The sequence below is a fragment of the Teleopsis dalmanni genome, chromosome 2 (assembly GCF_002237135.1).
Source record: "Teleopsis dalmanni isolate 2A chromosome 2, ASM223713v2, whole genome shotgun sequence".
Lineage (NCBI taxonomy): Eukaryota > Metazoa > Arthropoda > Insecta > Diptera > Diopsidae > Teleopsis > Teleopsis dalmanni.
Genome location: NC_051847.1, coordinates 215804578 through 215827360, shown reverse-complemented (window position 1 = coordinate 215827360; position 22783 = coordinate 215804578). Strand labels below are relative to the sequence as shown.

Sequence of the window (22783 nt, the reverse complement as noted above, 5' to 3'; positions counted from 1 at the left end):
CAAAACGTAATAAGCAATGAAAAAATTACATGGCATATTAAGGACATCCACATTCACAACAAATAATTGCTTAGAAAAAATTAAAGAATATTTTAAAAATTTAATTGAGCGTATGTGTGTGGATCCATGAGTAGTTGGGCAGTTCAGCAGTTCAGGAGTTCAGGATTTAAACGGTGGTTAGGCAATGGAACTCATCAGGCGCAAAGTAATTAAGTGTTAAATAAATAACATTAATTATCTTATGTATATGCATGGACATAAGAAATTCGAAAATCTTCACCAATTTCTTGCTTAAGAACCCTTAAAATACAATAAAACAACACATTATAGTAGGTAGACTAGAAGCCAAAGCCATAGTCATAGCCATTGTACAAAGCAAGGACTATGTGGTCAATTTTGGACTTTTTTGATGCTGAAGTGCTCTTATTCGTTGCGCTCCAATGAACGAATGAACTGAAGCACACAGCATAATGTTTTGAATGATAAATGAATTGGGGTTGCTTAATTACTCCCCACACGGTCGTATAGGCATACAAAGATATTCAATGTGATGTGATGTGTAGAGGATGTGATGCAGCTGGATGAAAACCTGTATGCTTGACCAACTGAAATAACTTTGTCTCTGTTTTCAATGTGACGATTCATTTTATCCTGTGCAAATATGTGCAAAGGAAGTCTAAACTCTTTAATATTTTTTGTGGACCATGTAGAAGAAATGTAACTCAATTTGGTAATGTTCCCTTGACAATTTCATCTCATTCATGTTTCAGGTTGGTTAGTTTGAATTACAACAGCAATACATGCAAAAGTGTACATAGTTATACAACACATGTACTCAGATAACACAATATATGTTATAATACATTTATCCTTCTACTACTTTTATTAAGCAGACAGTCCATTTCGGTTCTGTACTCATGCATTACTAATATTGGTCAACTTGTTAAGGAACATTTTCGATGTTCTCGTTAAGCAGCTCAGTTGAGTCTTACATGACTTCGTGCTATTGCCTGAAACATGCATAAATTCTAATAAACAAAATTTTGTTCTAATTCATGTCCTTCATTATCCAAATCCTTAAATTAAACTTATACACTTTGATTACTCGTATTGACCAAATGAATTACGGATTTTCCTACTCGCTTTTACCAAATATCCTGTATAAAATGTTTTGAGTGAAATATATTGAAATTTTGTCATATTGATGCATTTACAATTAATCAATAATAAATTCTAGAATATTTTTTTAAGCATCCTAAGCTACACAGCGTGATTTAAGCCCAATAAAAACACCTCATATAAATTAATTGGAAAGACTTCAACCATCGGTCTGTAAAAGGCTTTCTGCTGATATCATATTCCAGGAAGCAGATTATAGCGATGAGTTAGATATGTGAATAAAAAAATCAAAAACTTTTATTCTATAATAACTTTAATGGCTCAAGTAAATTATCTTGCCAACTTCTACAGAAATATGGACCTCAAAAAAATCTCAACTAGTCTAAACTCGTCTTCAACTCGGCACCAGAATAGTAAGAAATTAAAGACAAAATGCACTTTAACATATTATTTTTCTGTTGGGTACTATAAGTACAATATAAACCCGCTACCTCTTCGTTTATTTGATATAATTGTCTTAAAATTATATTATAGAAAACAAACAATAAGTGATCTTGTGACTACTAAGTTAATCGACTGAAATCTTTGTAACTCCTTAAATGTTGCAGAAATCCCTTTGGGAAAAATTTCGGGTGGGAGTGAAGGTGAAAAGCGAGTGATTTATTACATCTTTCATATCTACTGAGACCATGTTAAGATCACTCTGAAATGTGTCATTAGAAACATACCGGCGGAAGTCTGTTGTCATACAAAAAACTGTTAACTGAAAACATTCAGGCATCACAATATATCTTTGATGTTGATTATATAAACAAAATTGATAAAAATAGATGAATTTTGAATTATGATTCCAGGATTTTGAGCTGAGAATGTGGGGACTTTTTAGTCCATAGGCATGTATGACTCAATTGAATTGTGTATGAATCGGGCATGCGAATTGTACGGGCCATTTGTATCTTAAGAAGATTTTTCCTCCAGGTTCGATACCAAAAAAAAAAGTTGGATTCATCTTGTAGTGCTGATATCGTATACGAATATAGGCATGGAATCTCTATATCACTGTGATATTAACATCTTAATAACTAACTTAATATATCCTTTATTCCATTTACAAATGTTCATAAAAGTAAACAAGTTTTACCGAATATTGCTTTAATTCTCATGAGGATAAAAAAATTTAACTTACAAACATATTTTATTAAATGAAAATTGCCAGATAAAATGTAATTAACAATTTAAGTTTCCTTATCGTTTTCAAATAATTTCCAACTTTTTAGAAAATTTCTAATTTAAAGTTCGTACTGTTATCGTTGCGATAGATTAAGATGTTAGATACATGAAAATAATTATTGAACTTTATTTTACACTTTACCAAGACTTGAAATAAAATCCATTTGCCGAGGGGAAGAAATAGCAACAACGGAACGCAAATTTCACATATTTCAGTATTTTAAATTAAATTAAATAAAACTTAAAAAAAATATATAATAAATTTTATATTACATTACCAAAATAACTTTAATTAAATATGAAGAGATTAGTGAGTAATAGTATCTACATTGTAAAGTTTCAAAAATAATAAGTTAATTTAAGTTAGAGTGGCAACCTTATGTACCAAAGCTCACTAAAGCACAAATACTAGCTTGTTGCGATACCACAGATTAGACACTTCGATATGCTACACCTGAAAAACCACCTTAAAGATAGAACTCCCAAACATCCAGTGTATAAATAGTGTCCCTTTGAGAAGACACAACTCCCTCATTCAAGTAGATGAAAACCAACCTCACCATCCTTTGACTATGATTTTATAAAATGGCAGCTCCATCAAGTCAATAACTAAACGGACCCGTATAATTTTAATCTCTTTTAGCCAATAAAAGGCACTTACGCATTATGTGGAGTACAGATTCCCTCTCATTCCTAGAGCCAAAGTTTAATTGAACATCTTGTCATCTACCAAAATCTTCATCTACCCAGACATTCCCCAGCCAGTTTAGGTATTTATGTTTATTTGTCAGAAATACCAAAACCAAGGAAGTGAATATCAGAGAGCACAGTGACTGAATTACCTAGTTCATCTATTTTAAAGCTCGCTGATATGTCTTCATATCCAGGTACCCACTTGAGTTGGACACTGGTGAGGCCACACAACTCATGTAGAGAAACCCTATCACACCTATAGAGGAAGTGGATGTAAAAGCTATTAGGGATTAAATTTTAGCTTGGCTGTCCGAGAAGAGTACGACACTCAAGTCAGAAAGCACCTAAGATCCACTTTGCTGCATAGTGAGTTGCCACTAGATCTACTTAAATGGCACTAAATTGCCCGACAGTTAAAACATACACAACGACTTAAATTATTAGTAAAGATTCATCTATCAATTCTGTCCTTCAGTTTGGAGCCGTCGGTGTAAATTTCAACTATGTTGGCAGAAACGAATCTCTCTATAGTCTAGTGAACTAATTGCTAATAGTTATAATAATAGTTAATACTTAAATTTTTGGGTAATATGATCTTTTTAATAGACACATTCCTACTTATATGTTACATTAGAACATATATTTTTAATACACATAAAATGTTTTATGTATTTCTCAAAAAAATTTTGTATTTATTATCCTTTTGCCTAACTTAAGGCTTCTTATAGAGTTCATCACCGCAGCATCAATGCTAAAATCAACAAAAAGGATATTTTTTATTAAAAAAAAGGACGAGGACATGCAATACGAATACAAGAAGGCCTCAGCTGTTAGCTAGTTTCTTTTGTTTATTAAATTGAAATCCTTGAATGCAATTTAAAACGCGCCACCAACCGTGCTCCAGGATACACGGTTACAAAGATGCCTTCCTGTGCTGTTTTGCGTTGCGGCGCTGTAAACAAAATTTTAAATTATTTTTTCAGCTCATAAAACTCAAGTGAACAGTTGACAATTTTGTGCGGTGGTTTTTGTTATTTCGTTTACGTATTCTTAGAGTAAAGTCTCACATAATTGGATGTCTCAGGTGTTGGTGAGACTAAGCTTAAGCCTTTCGGGGAAGCGAACCGATGTTTTTAATTTTAGTTTTAATTTCCTTTACGGTTGGAAGAATGGGGCTAACAACTTTAACTCTTATTCGGGCTTGTCATGATTGGAATATTTTTCATTTTATTCATAAACATTGAATGAAATCGGCATATAAATATTTAAAAGTCTTATATTAAAAAAAGCTTTTTAAATCATTTTCTCATTTTGATTTTTTTTATTCCTTTTTTAATATATTCGATACTACACATATTTACTAATTCAATACTTCTCATGATCACAAAAGAAAATTAATTGCACTAAGAGTTAATGCTAAGATCTCTTTATTCTTTTCTTAGTCTCTTTGATGGATTAATTTTTTAATAATAATTTAATTCCAAAAATTCAATAATAAATTAATACTTTCATTGACACTACCTTATTAATATATCCAATACTACAAGTGTGCAACTATGAGTATACAATATTTCTCATAACCACTAAAAAAAATCTGTTGTCATTAGTATTGACGATATATTCTCTCCAATAATTTTTGGTTTCCATTCCCAATTGACTATTAATTGATATTTTCATTTAAACTAGTAACATTAACTTTCATTAACGTTTTTGACATCATTATCTCACTTTTTATCTTGTGATGTTAAACCAGTGGGATAAGAGAGATAAAAGTCGTGGTGACCATTCCCTAAAAGTGTGCCCGAAGTCATATTTCTTGATGAAGAAACGGTCCATGAGCTAACACTTAGTGATCAACCCAATCCATAATAATCTTAAAGAATCGCTTCCATCCGTTTCTGCTTAACTCTACTACTCATAAGTTGCTGGCAAATTTGCATCCAACTTCCACCATATTCATAGGCGTAGCCAAGGAGACGATAAAGCATGAAAGCTCTAATTAACCGAATTTCATTGTAGTAATTAAAATAAGCATATTTTTTATTTAATTTCTTCTTAATAAATACTTTATTTAATTATTAGATAGATTTTGAATATGACTTGAAATTAGTTTAAACGAAAACTATTCCATTCTCTTACCGGAAGATTGAAATTTGAACGGACTTATCAGCGAACGAAATATCGAAAGTACTAGCAAAAGCCGGTTCTAAGAAACTACTTTGTAAACCTCAATCATTTTTTTAGTCGTTTGAAGTGTAGAAAACAAAATTTTTCGAAGCACATAAATTTGATATACCTGAAACGAGTGAAAAGTCCATAGATTTTCTTGTGATTAATGACGCAAAAACTTGTCGTCTCAAGACACAGACTTTAAGTTTCCAAGTCTTACGTTTAGAGCAGCTTTATATTAGCGCCCAACCTTTTCCTAATGTTCTCCGCTTCCCTAAAAAGAGCCGAAATCTCTTATAAAATGTCGAATTGGTATTTACAGTATAATGAACCTTCACAGGCTAAGTGGTCTTATTATAGATCTCTTCTTAAAGATAAATAGTAAGTAGAATTTTTTAGAACTAATTTTTTTAAATATTTTTAAAAAAGGTTTGTTTTTTAGTCGCCTTTAGTATTTAATATTCTTTTTAAATATATTTTTAATATATACCTTTATTTAAATTACTTGATAACTTAAGAACTTTTCTACTAACCAGTCTACAAGAAGCTTGCAGAATGTATTCAAGTATGTGTATATGTACTGTTAGCTTTACTAAATATCCATGACAAATGGATACGTTACCAGTTTGTAAAAAATATTACGATTTTCTGTTATGAAAATTCGATATTTTCATTGAGTTAGAGTAACTCTTCATTATCACACTCATCCCTTGTCTTGACCTAAGCAATAAATCCATCTCTAGTTTACATTCCTTTCAAATAGACAATAATTCTTATGGCAAACAAAAAAAACAAGATACCTTTGGATTAACATGGAAATCCGTATACTTTTTTCTTAATATTACACACATCGAATTGCGAAAATACTATGAATACATCTCCACCACAAATATTTGCATCCCCCAACGACCCTCACACAGAGTCGAATAGCAAAAAAGACATACATTATGTTTGTGTATAATTTATCAAAAAGGTTTTAATTGCAAAATTCCCGCGCATGTAAAAAGAATCTTCTAATTACAACCAAAAATTCTCTAATTAAATTCAAGAAGTTACCCGCATAGTACGCATCCACATGCCAGAAATGCTACATGTACTCACAGCACTGCTTATAGACAACTTCCCAGCACTGCTCCAAGCTCCCCAGTTTATTCAGCCAAGTGAACTGAATAAAGCACAGCCTTGTAGCCTGTAGATTGTAGCCTGTAGCTTGAACATTACACAATTTGAGCCGAGCCGAACCGAGCCATGATTGCTGGAGCATGTGGAGCATGTGGAGTATGGAGGAATGGAGTATGGAGTATGTATTTTTTCACTGGTTGGTTATTTCTTGTTGGCCATAAATCTTCTTTGCGACTTTTGCGTTTATACACACACGAAATGCACACGCATGAAATGCTTGACAATTTATTGGGTAAATATTAGGGAAATGTGGTAAACGACCCAACATGCCGAAAATCGGTTGCTATCGGAGCGAGCATGGAAAGTATGAAAACATATGTTAGACAACATAGAGTTGCTTTGCTTTTATTATTCTACGTATCAATTTAATTACTTCAACTGTTTAAATTTACCATAAATCTGTGAGAATTTCGATACATCGGCAAATTCACTGTTTCCGCTTATTCCATTTACTCCGCTTATGCTGCTTATGGTACTTATGGTACCACCAATTAATCCGGCATCTGGAAACATGAACACGCTCGTTAGTGAGTGTTTTACAATTCAATATTATTTGGAACCCCTTCCTCAACGGCTGGCATTGCCATCGCCAACATTTGCACAAATTGACAGCGTACGTGATTTCGTAAGCTTTCGACGTAAATTGCTAACGACTTTACGTCGTCTCCTTTGGTTTTTGGAAATATTGCTTATGGACTCACTGCGAAGCATCTGATTTATATGCATTTGATGGAGACAATGTTGCTGCAAGTTAACTGCTGAGATCGGCAAAGACTGAGATGTATGGAATAAGCGGCAACACTTTAAGGACATATTATGAAAACGAAAAAATTTATATATATTTTTAAATGCAATAAAGCAATTTATTTATTTTTATTAAATAAAATTAAATAAATCAAATTTCATAAATCAAAAACAATTTACATATTATAACTAGTAACAATTCATAGACTGTCTTTAAAAGATAGTCTATACGATAATATATACTTCAAAATCTCAGCAGAAATTATTTATGAATAGGCTATATGCCTATTCACAATGTTATTTATATCCATTATTTATCAGATAAGAGAACAAAATGCAGCAAGTGAAAATAATTCAAATAAATGTTAATAGAATACTAATACTGGGGTATCCATTTTGTAGTTCCTAAACACACTTCCGATTGAGATTTCTATAAAATTTTTATTTCCCCTCTCAACAAAACTAAAAACGACTTTACTTGTTGCAAAGTATGTCGTAATAGTCGATCGTAATAGTGGGTTTGGTTTAATACAACGGCCTATCACACTGCCAGACCAAATATCTGAGTGCAATCATATTTCTATTGTTACGTTTGCCTCAAATTGTTTGTTTTTTATGTAAAACATTATAAATGTATGTACATACCAATATTTGGTAGTAGAGAGTATCTTTGGTACAACATAGTAGCGAGGTCTGTGGTTGGTCACTTGGTCTTTCCACCGAAGAAGTATTATCTTAACCCGAGGTTCCAAGGTAAACGCATAACCTCATGTATCAATGAGGAAAGTTTAGCTTTAATCATTAGTTTACTGCATACGTAAAATTGAAGCTATCCAGAGAAGGCCACGTGGAAGCCGTATATCAACTTGGAGAAAATACTGAATGAATCATGCTGGCTTTCACCAATTTAAATACAATCAGATATTTTACCTTGTATGCTCACTTTCTTTTTTTCTCTGCATTAAATTTTTAACTTTAGATGTATACCTCAACTGGAAAAGATTGAGATTTAAGAGTTTAAAGACTTATAGCCTTTTTCAATTCTGATTATCAATTGACGAAATTATTTTATTTAAAACCTTTTAAAGAGGTTTTTCAAACAGTAATGAACTACAACATCAAAAATTAATTTTATATTATTTTAATTAATTGAATTTTTGGCTGCCCATACAGCTGTTTCGAGTATTGCCAAATACCCAACATCAGTGGTATTGGAAATAATTCTTCTATTTAATTACTCGTAAATAGTTTTTTAAGACTGCAAGCACCACGAGTCGAACTCGTGTCCTGCCAAATTTGATCCTTATGCAAGTCCATATGGTGTATAAAGGTTTCGATGACTTCCTTTAATGAAACGCAGTCCAATTAATTGATTCAAAAATGTTCAATGTTAAAAATTTTTAACTATTTATGCCGTCTATTATTTACTGTAAATTAGATTTTATTTCAATTTAATTTTATTATTATAAATACTTAAAAAAGCTAACCCAGTAAAATATTTTACAAATGTTTACTGGTTTCAGATAAATACAATTTTTAAATATTTCTCTTACCACCGAGACAAAAAGCTTTCTCATGTATAATTTATATAAATAATTTATAGCTATTTTTAAATAAATATTTTTAGTATTTTTATGTACCATATAAAATTAATGCAGTAATCTTTGGCATGACCAATAATTGTCATAAAAAAAAAATATTCAAATAGAATTGCTTTGTGAAGAGACTTCAAGTGGAAATCTGCAATAAAATTACCAAAAATGAACAGTTGCACAATTGTATGAAGATTTAACGAAATAGGCAATTCGGATTCGTTATGGTGTCATCCATGGTCAAATATATTAAAAGTAGTACTCGTATTATGCGAAAAGGACTACCGGAAATGAGCATGAAAATGCATATAAATACTATAAATACTATATGTGAATACAAACAAATCCCGTAGCTAATCTCCAGCAATAATGATAAATATAAGATAATAATAATATCCCTTATGAAAGGCACATATAAACTCTTAAACATGTTCCTGTACCTACGAAAGTGTTCCCATAACCCATACTCACACATACACACACACACAGGCTTACAAACTCATACTGCACACATAACACTAACAACTGTTAACTTATATGATTTGTTTTATGGTCGCCAGAGGACGTTATTAGAGAAATAGCCAGATGCACGGACAGTGAGGTGGAGAAACAGACATAGTACGATAGACAAATAGACAAGCTTGAAGCTTTAAATTTTTGTAAAATAAAAAAAATGCTATTTTGAACAGTTAAGGAAACCTTATACACTGTTTTGTTTTCACTTATTGAGGTGGGGGACAGGTATGCCACCACTCGTTTAATATATGTACCATATATAATATGCGTACGTTTTTAATTGGTTCGCAAACCATTTTATTGCTTTTTTCTACGTAACACTATACAACAATTACAATAACAATAAGGATAATAAAAATAAAAACAACAACAATTTAACAGCACATCGAACACTAACTGCTCAGTGTGTTCAGCACAAGTGTGAGGAATTGCAATAAAATACTTCTTTCTGTCTGCGTTCACCATTCACCATTCACAAGCAACAACACAAAATATAAATCGAGAACTGTTCCCAATTAGTCTACCGAACATATCAATAACTTTATTATTATTGTTTTTGTTGTTGGCATTGGTATTGGTGTTGGTGTACCTATAAAAGTGATGCGGTTGTTGTTGTTGTAACTGCTGCTGCTCCTGTAACTTCTTACGTGTGCCAATTTACGCAAGCATAAAAAATGTTTGTTTCTTGTTTTTGTTCTTTTTTTCGCTTCTTCGCATCTTCGCTTCTTCCCTCAAATTGAACGTAATTTCTGGGCTGTGCATTATTGGCAGGCTTTACGTATGCGGTGCTAATTACGACTCAATTTCACAAACTGCATAGATATCGGAAAATTATGGAAATTTTTATATTCATTGTAAGAAAATTTTAATTTGCAATTGGAACGCAGTGAAAATGGCAATTAACTCGGCAAAAGAGCATTTTCCAATTTTATTATTCGCCTTTTGAATTTGCACACATTGACTTCGATGACTTCGGTGACTTTGGTGACTTTGGTTGGTAACTTCGGTAACGTCGGTAATTTCTTAAAGGCGAAAGGTGTCTATGTGTGGATGGGTAGATGGGTGGGTGAGTGTTAAGGGGCTTTACTGGCATCAGTAGAATGCGTTTTATTGACGATGCTGCGTAATTGCAAGCATAAATTAATTTCATGACCAAAAATTGTGTCGCTTTTTTTTTGTTTTTTTTTTTGACGTACTAACATTTCACTTGGGCACGGGTGTGAAAGTAATTTTGGTGGCAATTTCATGGTTTGTCATTTAATTTTATTTTATTTTTTTTATTTTTGTTTTTGTTTTTGCTTCTCCGAATTTTTTTTGTTTTTTGCTACGATTTCTTCTTATTAAGAACTGTTCATTTTGTTGTTAGGTTAAATCTTACGTAGTTGGTGAGAAGCTGTTGTTGCCGTCGTTACGTGCTCATAAAGTTGAGCTTAATTTACGCAATAGTAGCCAATTTTTGTGCTGTAATTGTGCCAGTAAAAGCCATTAATTCTCGTTAACCTCAAGCAGTTGTAGGCATTTTCTGGGGGTTTGATTATGGTCAAAACGTAAGCAACACATTTTCTTAGAGTTTTTTTTTCTCTTTCTTTTTTTTCATCCAATGTTATTTTGGAACGTTTATATTAATTTACTTAAATTTGCTTGAATTAATTAGGCAAAAGGTGAGAATTAAGATGAATGTTTCAATTAGAATTGTAGCAGTGGCTTTGTGACTTTTTAAGGTTTAAGTGCACTTTCATTTACATTTTTTTTCCTATCTTCATATTTTATTAAAAAGAAAAAATTTTTATATTTCATAATAAATTAAAAATTAAGTATTTCAAGACGTTAATAAAGATGTCAGCTTAAGCTTTTAGGAAATCATAAATATAATATATTATTTTCATATTGCTTAATATAGCTTAATACAAATATTTATTAATAGCTAATTCTTCATGGCGAAATGTATAGAGTTTATGAAAGAAATGACTATATATATAGAATGTTTGAAGTATTAAGTAAATTGTAAATTGTGATTTAATAAAGCTGGTAATAGCTGGCCCCTTTGCTTCTTCCCCCGAGTGCACCTCTTTTATGGCCGCTCGTAAAACCTGGCAAACTACAACACTTTTATTGTAAAACCCCTTATTTTCTTTAAAGTACGACAGAAATGAAGTCTATATATCCCTCCTTCCATTCTTCCATTAGGATGACCATCGAACCTAATTGGACTGAACCTTAATGTACTTGGTAATGGTTTCAATATAGTAAAATAACTTATTAATCAATCTAAACTGCACAATTATCGAAATGAGTTTTAAATGTAATGAGAATTCTGAAGTTAGTGTAGTTATATTAATCTTATTCAAAATCTTTCGAATTCACCAAATATACCAACCAAGATACACAGCCACACCTATTGTGTAATAGACCCTTATTTAAATTGGGGTTGGCGACATATAAATTTCTAAAGCAAATCGATTTAGTTCTTCAAAAACACTTCGAGTATGCTCAGAATTTTTGACTCAAAGCTACTCCGAACCATCTGTTGCGCCGAGGCTACTGTAAAGCATTGACTCGAGGATGCTTTGAACTATTGGTGGTAGACTTATCTGTACTATTGTTTCGAATCTAATTTGAAATTTGACTAGTTTGTATCATTGGTTTGAAGCTACTAAACGATTCTTTGGTAGTTATTTTGAAAAATTGATTTGAAGCTACTGTAAAACATTGATTCGACGCTACTTTTAACTATTGTTTTAAAACTACTCTGAATCACTGGTTCAAGACTATTGTAAACCTCTGTTTCTAAGATAAGTTTCAACTATTACTTCCAGTAACTGTAAGCCACTAGATTGAAGTTACTTTAAACCTGGCGGCTTTTCTTTAGCAGTGGTTCGGAAGGTCTTTAGACCATTAACTTAAGACTTTGGAACAATGTCTCGAGGCTTTTCTGAACTATTGATTCGATGCAACTCTAAATGATACTTTAGTGGCTATTTTAAAAAATTTTTTTGAAGCTACATTAAAACATTTGTTCGACGCTAATTTTAACTATTGGTTTAAAACTACTCTAAACCACTGATTTCTTAGCTACTATAAACCATTGCTTCTCAGATGTTTCACGCCATTAGTTCGGAAAACTCTGAACAATTAGTTTGAGGTTACGATGATTCGATGATAAATGATTACTCTGAAGCAATGATTCGAGGTTTTTCTTAAAGGATAATTCGGGACTGTTCTAAACCATTAGTTCGAGACTACTTTAAACCAAACGTACCACCACTACTTATATGATTTATTGATAGATATGTATTAACTAACTAAAGCTAACTTAAATTTACCAACTGAAAAATCATTTTTTGAAATTCGACGGAGCACTAAAATGAATTCCTTATACTTAGAATTTCTTATACTTCCCCTACTTCCTACTTACTTATCCTTATACTTATCATTCGCTTGCTTAATGGTAATACTTCTATGCCTACTACAATGTTGCCACATTGAAATTATCAAATATTACTTCTGCCCCTACCACTGAACTAGCAGTAATTGAAGCCACAAAGCTTTTAAGTAGGGATTTTGGAAAACACCAAAATTATGTAATAAATGAGTGTCATTTAATAAACTGAATAATATAAATTAAATATAAACTATTTTATTATGCCTAAGATGTTTAGGATGCTACGATACATTACCACTTGTAACTGCTACAGCTTGCATTGTTCTACAAGCCACGCATGGAGCAGGATTACATGGACAATGTTATTTCGCAGTGGAGTTGTTGTTATTGGTGCGAGTACAAAGATTTATTTGACCAGATCGTTGGTGTCACAAAATTGTCACCACCTGAGCATTATCATAATTACAATATTGCCGCAATGCCATCCGAATGCCCGACACACACTTGAAGTGCACAAAGTCAACACAAACGAACTTGTACTCGAGCTGGAACTGGAGCTGGAGTAGTTAACAACCTAAACAAATGACAACAACACCAACAACAATATTTACACATAAGAAGTATTAACATGGTCAACACAACACAACACAATGTGACACAACACAAGCCAATGGCACAAGTAGTGTCACTAACGTGTACAACATAAACATGGCAACTAAATGTGGTACAGGATTTGAACAATGCAATGTCCTTAACGTATTTGTGTTTGTTACCAAGACATCAACTGGAACATTCAAACAAACTAGTTAAGAAACTCACAACTGCACTAAGTTACTAAAATCTGCTGCCTCATTAAGTTTGAATTCACCTCCGAGAAGAGGATATTTTAATCCAAATATTCAAAAGATTAATGTACTTCGCTCTAAAGCTCAATACTTTAACTTTGATAGTAATGTCAATGACTAAGTAGAAGTCAATAAAATAAAACCATGAGCAAAAAATGCAACGATGTTTCCTAGGTAGGTAATCCACTAATCCACGACTTTTGGATTAAAGTGGTTTTTAAGAATTGAAAAAAAATGTATAACTTCCACAACGAGGTTTCCGATCCGCGTTCCTATTAGAACGACTCCACTCTTTTCAGTTTTTTGAATATCAATATGGATTGGTCATTGCAATCCTACACTAATACAATTTATGTGTCAGATGTTTGGCACTCTTTTTTCTTTTAGGACTTAAAGCAAAGCAGCTACTGCAACCAATTGTATAAATAAATTTGCAGCCTTAAAAATTGGTCTTCACAATTCTCAAAAATGTACAACATTCATCAAAAAGTTTCTGATCATCGCCCTTCCTCTCCTGCCCCGTTCTACAACTCGAATGGTCCAACTGACATAAATGTATAACTCTCATCACGACGTTTTTGACCATCATTCTTCCTCTGTTGCACCACATTCTGTATCTTTCTTCTAATAGTCTCGAGCGCCACTGTTAAACGCACATTACTCTTCTATAGACAACTTTTCGCCAAATCTTTTGAACAAACTAAAGATGGCAGATGATGAGTGTCCTGCCAAGTTAATTTGTACTATATTATAGTAGTGTATCTGAGGAACACTTATCAAGTGCTATTAGAACTACATTCTGCTTTTGAGCAGATATACGAAGAGATATAGATATAGAGATGAGATAAATACCTGATGGGTTCAAAGACTATTGTAACTCGCTTTCTTAGTAAGCTATAGAATTGTTGTTTGTCCTCACCTATTTCCTGAGACGCTATGATGTTCAAAAAGCAATTCTGGTTAGCTGGTCAAGTTCCATTCTCTTTTTTTTCAACCGTTCTTGGGACCAGCTACGGCGTAGTTATAAAGGCCTACTAACACAAACTGCAAAAATCTTACATGTACTCTAAAAACTTTCGGTTGGGCAATAAATTTGACAGATCGAGAGCAAATCTAGATTGAATCCAAATTTACCAATCGAAAACGTCATAAGTACACAACATAATTTTAATTCATATTAGAATCATAGATACATGGTAATGATAATAGTTTATAGGTTAGGTTCAGGCCTTTATACATTACGACCAGCTTGATCTATTCTGCACCTTCATAAATACATACGAGATTACACAAGAAGAGTGTTCTGTTTATTTTATCCATTTATACAATTGCTTTTTCAATCTAAGCTATTCGATTTATATATTTGGTAATTGCAAAATAAAAGAATTCCATCATTCTTAACCACACTGTTTTGTCAGTTAAATACTTAATATATGTTATTATTCAAAATTTAAAATCAACGGTTTTTATATCAAATATCACGTATTTATATAAAAAATTTCCTTCAATTCTCTCTTCTGTTATAACTGTTATAACTTTTCATTATTTACACATACTGTCATTGCACTGCGACTAGCACAGCTGTTTTCCTAGTGTGTTTATGCAATTTGAATGCGGTGAACTAAAATTGCTTGAGTTTTATAATAAAATTAATAAAAAAAATCTGTCTTGAAGTGAAGGACTTCAACATGAAACTATGTTTAAGCAGGACCTGGCGTACTTTATCCGCTAGAAGTAATCACAAACGTATTTTAAGCACTGCAGCAAAATCCACCAAAGTCTCAAATACACAACGAGAAACATTTTTGGAAAGAGTCACAACCGGTCCTGGCCTACAGGACTTCATTAATGTTAAACACGTACCACGTGTAAATGCAATACCAGACCCAACTACAATTGTGCCTTATATAAATCCCGATACTTACGCTGGGCAGGGACGCCGAGTGTTCTTCGAGGTTTATGGCTGTCAGATGAACACAAATGACACGGAAGTGGTTTGGGCAGTGCTGCAAGAGAACGGATATAACAGAACCAGTGATGTACAGGAGGCGGATGTAATCATGCTGGTGACGTGTGCCATACGAGAAGGTGCGGAGCAAAAAATTTGGAATCGCTTGAAGCATTTAAACGCAATGAAGTCAAAACGTCCAGGTGAGTTTTATATACACTTTTGCTGTGCCCAAGAGATTTGAATTAAAAAACTGAAATTTTTCTAAAGCACGTCGACCTTTACAGATAACGCTGCTGGGTTGTATGGCGGAAAGGCTAAAAGAGCGCCTATTGGAACGTGAACAGTGTGTGGATGTGATTGCCGGTCCCGATAGTTACAAAGACTTACCAAGATTATTGGCTGTTTCCAGACATTATGAACAAGCGACCATTAACGTGCTGCTATCATTGGACGAAACATATGCTGATGTGATGCCAGTGCGATTGAATGTGGAATCTCCTACAGCTTTTGTTTCAATAATGCGCGGTTGTGATAATTTGTGCACATACTGCATAGTACCTTTTACGCGTGGTCGCGAACGCTCACGTCCCGTGACATCAATCGTCAATGAAGTGTTGGCGCTGCGTGATAAAGGTGTTAAAGAGGTTACACTCCTAGGACAGAACGTCAATAGTTATAGAGACATAACTGTTAGCAATTCTAACGATAAAGTTACTAGTAACATAGCACCAGGTTTTAGTACAATTTATAAGCCAAAAATCGGTGGCGTGCCATTCGCTACGCTGCTCTGTACTGTGGCAGAAGCTGTGCCTGAGATACGTATACGTTTCACATCACCACACCCAAAGGACTTCAGCGAAGATGTATTGCGTGTTATACGTGATTATCCGAATGTTTGCAAAAGTTTGCACTTGCCAGCACAATCTGGCAATGATGCGGTGCTCGCGCGTATGCGACGTGGCTATACACGTGATGCCTATCTACGCCTGGTTGATACCATTAGAAGCTACGTACCTAATGTTGGTCTCTCTAGTGATTTCATTTGTGGTTTTTGTGGAGAAACTGAAGAAGAGTTCGACGATACTATAACACTTATCGAAGAGGTACGTTATAATGTGGCTTTTCTATTTGCATACAGCATGCGTGAGCGTACAACCGCACATCGAAAATATGTGGATGATGTACCTGAAGCTGCCAAAATTGAACGTTTGCAACGCATGGTCAAGGCGTTTAGACACACTGCAACAGCCTTGCAGAAAGAGTATGAGGGAAGAGATGAACTTATACTCTTAGAAGGAAAAAGCAAACGCTCAAGTGAAAGTTGGTTTGGTCGCAATGAAGCTAACATTAAAGTTATTGTGCCTGCAACAGCCTTGCCTACATCGAAAAATAGTGCAGAGACAAAGGAAATCGCTGCCGGAGATTTTATTGTAGCCAAAATAACCGAGTCCAATTCGCAAGTGCTAAAGGGTACGCCACTTTACATTAGCACAATATCAGATTTTTACAATAAATAAAGAATATATCCTATAAGAATTGAAATTTTCCATTTAATTTTTGTTATTATTGTACTCCAAAAATATCAGTTTGCATAGTCCCTTTTGGGAGTGCTGTACGGCACTTCTTGGTCGTCGAGTAGATTGCAGGCGTTTGTTGAACCTTTTCCTATTACACAGACTATGATGAAAACATTAGTCTTTCTTACACAATTTTTTTTTTATTCTAATTAAAAATACTTATTAAAATTAACTTTTCAATCCTTCTCATTTTTACTAACATTTTCTGCTTTTGCGTCATCTTCTTCACTTGATCTATAATCCAGCGCCACGACTCCCACGTTCTTGCGTATTACATTGTACAAAGGTGTTATAAAGGCACGAAAATAGTCTAAAACCTCAAAGCTGGCTGCTCGACAGAGCAGCTCAGCATCATTAAATTGTGCACGAGTGTAGCTGCCATTGGCATAAACCGTGACAATTTTTCTTTGCACATTTTCAAACGCAAATGTAAAAGTGGCAAGTTTATTTTTTGACTCTGTTAAATCAGGGTCCAGTATTAGACGCTGTTTTGCATCCAAAATGCAATGTACTGCCGTAAATACATATCTCATAGACGCACCATTCATAAGCATTGCCAAGGAAACCGCATTGAGCGCACAAGCGAATAACTGAAATCCAAAACAAGTTAGCGAAAGCAATTTAATTAAATAAATCACTTACACCACTTCTATCTTCCACTTCTTGCACTTGTACTGAGAACTTTGCGCGACACAATTTGTTGGTATAAAACGTTGCGATCACTGTATCTTTTATTATCCCTTCAAACAATTTATGGTGAATTGTAGCCACACCAGCTTTGGGTCGATAAATGCATTCAACGTAAGCATTTTCACCATTCATATGTTGAAGTTTGCACTCCATAGGACCAGAACATGCCGCCACAACACATGTCATACCTTCACATTTAAATAAAAATAAATATTTGTTTACATTTCTTTTAATATCTTAGAGATTTAATTTACCTTGTGAATATGTAACAGAACTATCACTATTCGAGAGTGTGTATGCTTCACATTTCATAGGCCGCAATTTTAAATCTTTTGTAATAGTTAAACCATTTGTATCTGATATTAAGGAATCCATTTTATAGACTTATTTTTCTCGTTATAGTTTGTTTATTATTGCAGTTTAGAAAGACGGACGTTGAAATGTGCGGTTTGCATGCTGCCGGTTTGACGTTAGCAGAAATGTCAAACAGCTATTAAATGTAGGGTTGCCAATATTACGCAATAAATAATAATTTTAATTTATTAAAACAAATAATTTTAAATTAATTATTACTTTTAGTCAACATGATGAGCATAAAGCCGATGGGAATGTGCGGAAAAAATAACAAATCCCTTATTAAAGTATCTTTCAGACATTTCCATCACTGTTGCAATCTGTCAAATGTCATGTTTCCGTAAAGAGCAAATCTAACACAAATGCATATAATGCAAGCAAACTACATTGTGTATAAATACAAATAAGCCCATGTGTGAGTTCGAGTAAATTGTTGGTAAATTGAGGCAAATAGTAAATTATGTCGACATGGCAGCGAATGTTGGTATGTACGAGAATTTCGAATAGGGTAAATTAGATAAAAATTAAAGAAGTTAAGTGTTACCTTGTTAAAAATTTTGTGAATTTGAAACTTTTAACCAAAAATAATAAATAAGTGCAATAAAAAAATATTTACATAAATGCAGTGCAAAAAATTTCTAGGAAATTTCAGTTTACTTTAACTCGCGCACGGCCTAAGTATATATTACCAAGAATGGTAGAAAAGAATGATGATGAACTGTATTCCATAATTCCTGCTTATAACATTTTCAATATATAGAATAACACAAGCAGTTGCGGTGAAAACTGCTGATGTTTATGATATTATATCGTTCCGCATCGATACCTGATTTAGAACAATTGACTGGACGATATAAGAAGTCCAAAGAAATGTCGGATATACAAATGCGGCAAGATATATATATTAAACGTGTAGTATGAGTATCTTATCATGCTTTACCGGTACCATGATCATATCGTTAATACACACCCCCCATAGCATTAACATACATTTCAAAATGTCAAACGAAATTTATGAATAAAAGATCCATGACGTCACGTTACACATCGTTGTTTTTTTTTACTGTAAAGCTTGTCGTGCTTTTGTTGTGTGCTGGGCCATTGCTTAAGCTAAAAGTTTTACAAGTTGGCAGCACTACTTTTGCAACAAAAGTATTTTTTAATACTTTTTAAAGTAAATAAGTAAATACTGGAAGTAAAAATATGACGTACCTATTAAGTTCCAAATAGAAATAAAATAACTATTGTTTGGTGAAGTAAGAAAATGTCAGATCCTTGGCTGAGCGATAATAAGCTTAAAAATAACGAACAAGACAACGAGCTGAGCAACGAAGCTCCGGAAACAGAAGCAACGACAGCATCTTTGGAATTCGAAGATAATTTTACAACTATATCTTCTGCTTCCGCTAACAACACAAACAACAATTCTAACGGTACTAAGTCTAAGAATCATCAGCCGCTACCGGATTCCGATAGTTACTTACGTGGTTTAGGTAAATAGAGTAGCCATAATTTTTTTCATCTAAATTAAAAAAAAAAATATTTAATTGACAGAACGTAAACTTGAAAAAATTAAAAAAGATTCAAAACTTGTGAAGGCGTTAGCAGAAAAGCGAGAAGATTGCTTAAGGACTCTGCTGACAGACGATTTTCCCGCAAGTACACAGAACTATGACATATTAGAATTGGATACACCAGTGAGTGGTGCTGAGTCTACAGTGCAAGAGATTTGCCGACATATACAGCCTGTGCAGCCGATTACGATTGGCGAAACAGTAAATATTGTTAAATACGATCAATTGGAAGACGAAAGCAAGGAAACGGACGGACGAGCAAGTCGTTAAAAACAACATACCACTAAAATATTTATAGAGGATTCAGTATGGACACACAATTTGGGAAATTATTTTTATTTTTAACGGATTTGGCTTATAAGAGCCGCTTGACGATACCAGTACTGATTACTTCAGCTTTTCTTGTGCTTGACATACGTTTGCAAATAGAAATCAATGTACAAACGGGGCAAATTGTACGTATACTTATAAAAATTATTCATTTATGTGTTTCAAATATATTACTTTTGGTACAGGCTGAAGTCGAGGAGAGCGAGGAAGAAGATTTGGACGTACAAGATGGCTACAGTTCTGATGAAGAGGACATTGCTAATTTGTACGTTTGATTATTTTAGAGAAGTTTTTGTTGTTTAATGTTATCGCTTTTTTTAATATTTATATATTTTTTGTCAGTTTCTGAAATTAAAAAAACAACACATATAATGTATGGTATGATTTCCTTTCCAAAAAGGAAGTACTTATTTAACGAATATGTTTTATTTTTCAAGAATTTATATTTTTTTTTTTATTATCACTTTATTATAAGCAAAACTAAATGCACTTTATTTACTTTTCACAAACAGAAATAGTCTCGATGCAAATACAACTTCGCATTGATGCTTTAAATTAATTATATTAGTTGGTTCGGAGTCACAGAGAAAAGGATTTCGTATTTCGTAAACGAAATTTATTATTGTCAATTCAATTGAGTTACGTACAAGTTAAACACAGTATAATTAATATAAACATATATTTGAAATTGAATATATAAAATATAGTATATATTAATAATTACGTGTGAATTTAAATATATAAAATATTTAGCTCCCATATTAGTGTTATTATCGCACAGAAAGAAGTACTAACAAGAAATGTAAACCGTTGATATTAAAACAATAAATGATATAATTAATTAAATTGAAAATCAACAAAAATTTACTTTCACTTTTATAAATTTTATGGTCAAATTTCATATAAGAAGGGAATCATTGTCTCTACATATACAGTTTTATCAATTCATCGCTCACAGCAGAAGGTGTTAGTATGCCTAAATCAGTAAACAGTAATGTTATATACGCGGGTGGTGTATAGTCCACCTGTGGATGAATTTTCGAAACATCGCTTAAGTCCTTACGTGAATACTGAAAGCAAAAGTAATAAGAATTGAATTGATAATAAAGAGTCAGTAACACATCGAAGCATACCTTATATTCGTTAGGTAAATCTCTTTGATTAAGAGGATATAAACGTGTAAACTTGAAACTTTCCGCGAGTACATAGAAAGGTCTTTTCATTTCGCGCGCACACAGACCCATAGTAAACGAGCCTATACGATTTATAATACCACCACTCTCAACAACCGCTTCAGCGCCTACCATTACAAAATCAACAGATTCCATAACGTAACCAATTGCTGAGTCCAAAATGAGTGTTGAATCAATACCTGCGTTTTCTAAATCAGCGACCATTTGCTCACTATTTTAAAAAATGCATAAATTATGATATTTCAAAATAGTTATAGTTTTTAGAAATATTGAATATTACCCTGGATTATCAGGTCCACCTTGTGTCACATAAACATGGAATTCCTTGTTGGCTTTTGCAGCACTGATCAGTGTTTTAAGCACAACACGTGAACGCGAGTGCGTCAGCACACGACAACCATCCGTAATGAACTGTTGCGCTTGTTGTGCAATAACATTACGCGAATTTAACAATTTTGCTAAGAATATTTTTCCACGATGTAACATAATTTGCCGACATTCCTCCATATGTTTATCGTCCAAACTTAATGTAATGAAACGGCAGAACAGCTCACCGCCAGACACTACAGCCGCAATGGACAAATCTGTATTACGCATGGCTGCCACAGCCTCTCGCATGGTAGTGTGTAGAATATGTATAGTGCCAACTATTATATTTACAATTATTATAAAATTAATATGTATTATATATTCAACATACATTGTTTTTTCTCAAGTATCATTAGCAACGTTTTAATAGCTGCTATACCAGATGACAGATCCTTATCCTCTTCCAGCAATTTTAGGAAGTACTTAACGACATCTAAAATTTCATCAGATTTTATTTCAAAATATTTTTTAAAATTTCTGAATAAATTCAATTAAATAATATTACCGAAGTCCACAACTTTATTTGAATCCTGCGGCATCTTAAACTGCGATAATCAAATCAACCTAACAACACATCTATTTCTTAACCAAAAATGTAGGAAAAGTCAGCTGTGTTCAATGTTTATGAAGTGGAAAAACAGTGTTGCCATATTATATCAAACATTAAAATATAACTGCATGTATTTCTTAAAGTTTGTTTATTTATTGTTTTTAGGCCTTTTCTTTTGTAAGCATGTCGCAAAAGAACAAATAAAATAAGTACTACTTTAGATGGCAACTCTGGACAAAACGGAAAATTTGTTAGGCTTACATATGCAAAACGTGTAAAATTTCAAAAATGAATAATAATTCTTTATAATTATTGGTAAGAACATTTATCTTTTTACATTATAATTAAAATATGAATTTTCATTCCTTTTAACAGTAAAATAATAAATAAAAAAAATAATGTATTTGTTACAAACAATGATAACACGAAATACAAAAAATTAACAAATCATTCGTTGACAATGAACTGAAAATTTCATATGTACTTCCAAAAATCGTTCACAATAGACGAGTTTTTAGTCTTGGCAACCATACAATTTGAGTTATTAGTTAAGCGGTTTCAAAAAGGTTGGACTAAATAAACGAGCAGTGTTGTTGTTGTTGTTGTGGTTACGCTTATTGTTTTAACCAGAGTATAACGGGTACTGCTAAGTGTAATTAACAATCGCGTCTTTACTGTGCTCCAGTTTAAAATCCTTGTGACAAAAACCCCTTACACAGAAGG

General features: G+C 33.0%; 5 protein-coding genes across 5 annotated transcripts; 3 read left to right on the top strand and 2 right to left on the bottom strand.

Annotated features, from left to right (window-relative positions):
- The first annotated feature begins 15079 nt into the window (after positions 1–15079).
- Positions 15080–16945, top strand: LOC119685270 (CDK5RAP1-like protein). Its single transcript, XM_038099510.1, has 2 exons — positions 15080–15623; positions 15691–16945. The coding sequence occupies exons 1-2, from the start codon at positions 15161–15163 to the stop codon at positions 16938–16940; spliced, it is 1713 nt and encodes a 570-aa protein (XP_037955438.1). The 5' UTR covers positions 15080–15160; the 3' UTR covers positions 16941–16945.
- A 190-nt stretch (positions 16946–17135) lies between these two features.
- On the bottom strand, positions 17136–18189 carry LOC119681429 (exosome complex component RRP46-like). Its single transcript, XM_038094616.1, has 3 exons — positions 17945–18189; positions 17643–17878; positions 17136–17590 (listed from the first exon to the last, which is right to left on the bottom strand). The coding sequence occupies exons 1-3, from the start codon at positions 18063–18065 to the stop codon at positions 17177–17179; spliced, it is 771 nt and encodes a 256-aa protein (XP_037950544.1). The 5' UTR covers positions 18066–18189; the 3' UTR covers positions 17136–17176.
- A 1018-nt stretch (positions 18190–19207) lies between these two features.
- On the top strand, positions 19208–19910 carry LOC119680512. Its single transcript, XM_038093352.1, has 2 exons — positions 19208–19537; positions 19599–19910. Exons 1-2 carry the CDS (start codon positions 19309–19311, stop codon positions 19886–19888), a joined length of 519 nt encoding a protein of 172 aa, XP_037949280.1. The 5' UTR covers positions 19208–19308; the 3' UTR covers positions 19889–19910.
- Positions 19908–20708, top strand: LOC119680513. Its single transcript, XM_038093353.1, has 3 exons — positions 19908–20073; positions 20134–20213; positions 20461–20708. Exons 1-3 carry the CDS (start codon positions 19927–19929, stop codon positions 20492–20494), a joined length of 261 nt encoding a protein of 86 aa, XP_037949281.1. The 5' UTR covers positions 19908–19926; the 3' UTR covers positions 20495–20708.
- A 74-nt stretch (positions 20709–20782) lies between these two features.
- On the bottom strand, positions 20783–22126 carry LOC119680511 (translation initiation factor eIF-2B subunit alpha-like). The gene is made up of 5 exons (XM_038093351.1): positions 22016–22126; positions 21842–21943; positions 21422–21788; positions 21082–21352; positions 20783–21018 (listed from the first exon to the last, which is right to left on the bottom strand). Exons 1-5 carry the CDS (start codon positions 22047–22049, stop codon positions 20872–20874), a joined length of 921 nt encoding a protein of 306 aa, XP_037949279.1. The 5' UTR covers positions 22050–22126; the 3' UTR covers positions 20783–20871.
- Between the last annotated feature and the right edge of the window lie 657 nt (positions 22127–22783).

Coding starts and splice junctions, on each gene's coding strand:
- LOC119685270 (XM_038099510.1), top strand. CDS start 15,161: ATGAAACTATGTTTAAGCAGGACCTGGCGTACTTTATCCGCTAGAAGT. Junction 15,624..15,690: donor AATGAAGTCAAAACGTCCAG/GTGAGTTTTATA, acceptor ATTTTTCTAAAG/CACGTCGACCTTTACAGATA.
- LOC119681429 (XM_038094616.1), bottom strand. CDS start 18,065: ATGGATTCCTTAATATCAGATACAAATGGTTTAACTATTACAAAAGAT. Junction 17,879..17,944: donor TTCTGTTACATATTCACAAG/GTAAATTAAATC, acceptor TTAAATGTGAAG/GTATGACATGTGTTGTGGCG. Junction 17,591..17,642: donor AAGTGGAAGATAGAAGTGGT/GTAAGTGATTTA, acceptor TTTGGATTTCAG/TTATTCGCTTGTGCGCTCAA.
- LOC119680512 (XM_038093352.1), top strand. CDS start 19,309: ATGTCAGATCCTTGGCTGAGCGATAATAAGCTTAAAAATAACGAACAA. Junction 19,538..19,598: donor TAGTTACTTACGTGGTTTAG/GTAAATAGAGTA, acceptor TTTAATTGACAG/AACGTAAACTTGAAAAAATT.
- LOC119680513 (XM_038093353.1), top strand. CDS start 19,927: ATGGACACACAATTTGGGAAATTATTTTTATTTTTAACGGATTTGGCT. Junction 20,074..20,133: donor ATGTACAAACGGGGCAAATT/GTACGTATACTT, acceptor CTTTTGGTACAG/GCTGAAGTCGAGGAGAGCGA. Junction 20,214..20,460: donor GAAGAGGACATTGCTAATTT/GTACGTTTGATT, acceptor TTTCACAAACAG/AAATAGTCTCGATGCAAATA.
- LOC119680511 (XM_038093351.1), bottom strand. CDS start 22,049: ATGCCGCAGGATTCAAATAAAGTTGTGGACTTCG. Junction 21,353..21,421: donor GGTGGACCTGATAATCCAGG/GTAATATTCAAT, acceptor TTTTTAAAATAG/TGAGCAAATGGTCGCTGATT. Junction 21,019..21,081: donor ATTTACCTAACGAATATAAG/GTATGCTTCGAT, acceptor TTTTGCTTTCAG/TATTCACGTAAGGACTTAAG.